This window comes from Danio rerio, chromosome 22 (assembly GCF_049306965.1).
Source record: "Danio rerio strain Tuebingen ecotype United States chromosome 22, GRCz12tu, whole genome shotgun sequence".
Classification (NCBI taxonomy): domain Eukaryota; kingdom Metazoa; phylum Chordata; class Actinopteri; order Cypriniformes; family Danionidae; genus Danio; species Danio rerio.
Genome location: NC_133197.1, coordinates 19000064 through 19004199, shown reverse-complemented (window position 1 = coordinate 19004199; position 4136 = coordinate 19000064). Strand labels below are relative to the sequence as shown.

At 33.7% G+C, this 4136-nt stretch overlaps 1 protein-coding gene across 1 annotated transcript; it reads right to left on the bottom strand.

Moving 5' to 3' along the window:
- Positions 1 to 263: 263 nt before the first annotated feature.
- Positions 264 to 1575, bottom strand: si:dkey-21e2.14. The gene is made up of 5 exons (XM_068219369.2): positions 1463 to 1575; positions 1229 to 1373; positions 973 to 1111; positions 582 to 833; positions 264 to 501 (listed from the first exon to the last, which is right to left on the bottom strand). Exons 1-5 carry the CDS (start codon positions 1524 to 1526, stop codon positions 346 to 348), a joined length of 756 nt encoding a protein of 251 aa, XP_068075470.2. The 5' UTR covers positions 1527 to 1575; the 3' UTR covers positions 264 to 345.
- Positions 1576 to 4136: the final 2561 nt, after the last annotated feature.

The window sequence follows — 4136 nt, the reverse complement described above, 5'->3', positions numbered from 1 at the left end:
GGTTTGGAACAAGTAAAAGTGTAAGTAAATTGTATTTTTTTCTGAACTACAGTATCCCTTTATGTTTAAGTGAATAGTAGAGCAGTTCAGTTAGAAACTAACTGTTACAGCTTATTTACATTTAGTCTTTTGCAGTCTTTTAATTTTTTTTTTCTAGTCTGAACAAGTTTTGACCAGTAGTTTTAAAGACCCCTCATAATCTTGTAATTCTACAAAAAAATGGTAATTCTAAATGGTTGTGACAATGAAGACAAAACAACTGATTGATGCTTGCCATTTAATACTTTTATTGAAAGATTTATGAAAGAATTCAGAACATTTCTTCAATTTTTTTTCATGACTTCATTAAATCTTTCCAGTTATCTTTTGGATCCAGGAAAGATATGCTGAAATCTTAGTATACATATTAGGAAGCAAACGTGAATTACAGCTGTAACGGTCACTAAAGGATGTGACCCCAACAGCATGGTCTCCACAAACCAAAGGACCTCCTGAATCCCCCTGTTAAAAAAAAAACACAGATCAACACGTCACTAGTAATTACTTCAAACATTAATGTCTGAATTATTTTTCATACATACTTTGCAGGTTCCACCATGGCCATAAACACAGAACATCTTTGAGGGCTTAAAAAGAGATTCCCATCTGCGTTTACACTCTTCACCGCTCACTATGACTGTCTCTGCCTCCATTAGACGATCAGGTCTTGGGCCATTAAGCCACAATCTTCCCCAGCCAGCAACACTACAGACAGCATCTTCTTTGACATCTTCTCCATTTTTTGGTAATGATATCAGTCCAACGTTGTCGCTCAGTGTGACTTTTTTGTTCAACTATAATGCAAGGACATTTATTGATTATTCTGCTGTTTTTGTTTGTTTGTTTGGAAACAGAAGCTGCAAAGGTGAACTGTATTCATTTTAGATAAATAATCAAACATTTAAAACAGCCAAAAGAATTTCAGGCTGATACCTTCAAAAGCATGATGTCATTTTCATAATTCTGCCAACTAAATTCTGGATGTGGGATGTATGATGTCACTTCAAAGGAGTCGTAAGTTTCATTTTCACTCAAATCATGGGCGCCAACCACAACAGTGATGACATCACCTCTGTTGAAAAAGCATATTGTATCCCTGTCATATGATGCACTGTATGATTGTACTTCAGTTGATCAAAACATTGTCATTCAAAGCTCAACATCAAAGTTCACACACAAACAAACTTACTTTTTCCAGCAATGTGCAGCAGTCAAGACAAACTCTTCAGTAATGAGGGATCCCCCACAGCTATTTTTGCTATTTTTCTGAAGAGAAACCATGTAAGGTCTGGAGTGAGGTTTTGCTTCAGTGCCGTCCTCTATACCCACACGAGCTGAAAGAAATAGTGTTGTTAGTCAATTACTTAGAGCATGTCTTTTCAATATTCTTAACAAATCTTTAAATTATGTGTTGCAATCTCACCAGTGAAGGTCAGGTCTGGCACCAGAGAAACCAGCAGGAGCAGAGAGATGATGATGATGGTCATGATGAAGACTATCAGTGAGCTCTCACTATACAAACACTGTATATTTATATACACTGAAGTTGGGTGGAGACATTCAGATTAACTGTCCTTTTTTCAGTATTGCATCCTGAACAGCAGTTTTTTTTTTTTTAAGAGTAGAGGTGTGACCCTTTTGATTGGCAGTTTTAAAGAGACATTTTTAAAGTCAAATCAACTGACTTCTTACAAAAAAAAAAAAAAAAAAAAAAAAAAAAAAATATATATATATATATATATATATATATATATATATATATATTATATAATTATAATATTATATAATATTATATTATATAATATTATTATATTATATATATATTATATATTATATATATAATATATAATATTATATAATATTATATTATATAATATTATTATATTATATATATATTATATATATATATATATATATATATATATATATATATATATATATATATATATATATATATATATATATATTACCTCCTTTTAAAAGCAGTGCAGCCATCATCAACTGTTTAAAGAAAATAGTCAGTTAAAGGCCACCAAATTTGCAGTTTTATTTTACAGGGTTTGAATAAGGTCCAGCCTAAATTTCAATAATTTTACTAAACCCAGGAGAGAAGTCAGTTTAAGGTTTTTTATTTATTTATTTATTAATTTTATTTATTTATTTTTTGTATGAGAAATTCAAGAATAGTGCTAAAAATGTACAAATAAACTTTAAGTTTAAGAACAAGTGTCTTTAAACAATTGTTAAAACACAAATAAAGATTATTTACGTGAAATATAAGAGCTTTATCCTCCATAGACTGCAAGGTATATGGAGACTCTTTAAGGCTCATTCAAAATTCAGAAAAATACCATTCATTCAGTCATTCATTCGTTTTCTTTTTGACTTAATCCTTTTATTAATCAGGGATCGCCTGGATGATTATCCTACATTTTTTATGCAGCGGATGCATGATGAGTTAAGGTGCTAATCATGAACTAACTTTACTTACTACATGATTCACAAGAGTTCATGTGTAAATAACGGCTAATTACTTGTTAGTACATGTTGTTAATTCATGTATAATTAATGTAATTAATTCATAATGTAATTCATCATCAAGTCATGAGCTGTTAATGTATAATTATGACATGACTTTACTTGGAGGGGCACACCATCATTAACTCATCCTTAACTACTCATCAACGCATGTGTTTAAACTGTTGATGTTGATGTTAATTAACAAACAATCATGTACTAACAAGTAATTAAGATAGCCGTTATTCACACATGAACTCGGACTTGTGAACCATGCAACCCAAGCTCATTCTGGAAACGTAGCCCCGCCGACGTTTCTGGAGACCGCGATTTACGTGGCCGGAGGTACGTAAAGGCCGCGTTTGTTTTTTTTCGAGCGAATGCTGCGGGGCGGTGTTGCGCCGCTCCGTCCCTCCTCTTCGCGCTCGCCGGCCGACGGCTCGCCTCCGAGTGGAGGGCTTTCCCGACGCAATCAGTTTGTCCGCCTAGCTCACGCCTAGGGAACAGCAGGTTCCGGAAATCAGGTTCCGGAAATCAGGTTTGCTTTTTTTTTTTTTTTTTTCGATCCGGCGGCTTTTTCGCGAAAAAGCGCGCACAGCGGCCTCTCGCAGATCCGCGAAAACAAAAAAACGCTCGAATACATACCTCCCGGGAAATCGCGGTCCGCAGAAACGTCCGCGGGGCTACGTTTCCACAATGAGCCCGGGTTGGAATCATGTTGTAGTTAAAACAAGTTCATGATTATGCATGCATTGAACATTACTTTATTATAAACTAATGACGAATAGCTTACTCTTAGCACTTCATTATTCATGTACTGTTATTGTGAAGTACCAGAACATGTTTGTTCAGCAGAGCTGAGAGAGAGTTGCTCATGATAAAGTTAATCAGTGGAAACTATCTAATGTTTAGCAAGTCAGTTTGTGAAGTAAGATATTATAAGTTCTTGTTAATGCTTGTTGTATCTTTTTCAGATCACAAATGGTTTGATCTAGAGCTATAAACATGTCAGTATTTATTTTGTTGAATTCATATCCAAAAGTATCATTATGGTAAAATAGTGTAATAACAGGTCATTGCAGAAACCTAATGCATTTAGGCATGTAAATGTAATGAAGATGATCTGCGATAGTTCAAACTGAGCATCAGAATTGGGATGAAAGTGGATCTATGTGATTTGACTTGATTGTTATTGTCACGAATTGTGTTGCAGGACACATAACAAGGAGAGTGCAAAACAAAAGAGTTAAACTATTCAATAATCCACAGAAAAATATACATAAAATGTAAATGAGATTTAACAATGAATTAAAAAAACAAAGGAACAAAGGAAAACTAAACAAAAAGTCCATGAAGGTTACAGTTACTGGAAAGGGATGTCTTTCCATGATAAAAGGAACAACTGCAGAGCGAGGGTGGGTTTTATTTTGGTCAGCTGGAGAGCACTTTTTCACACAGATGAAATTGATTTAGTTTGCCATTTTAATAGGTTGTCTTTGAAAAAGGATTCAGATATGTTAGTTTTTTTTTTGTTTTTGTTACCTATAGATTAATTGCGAAAATTATTTGTGTATTGAAAT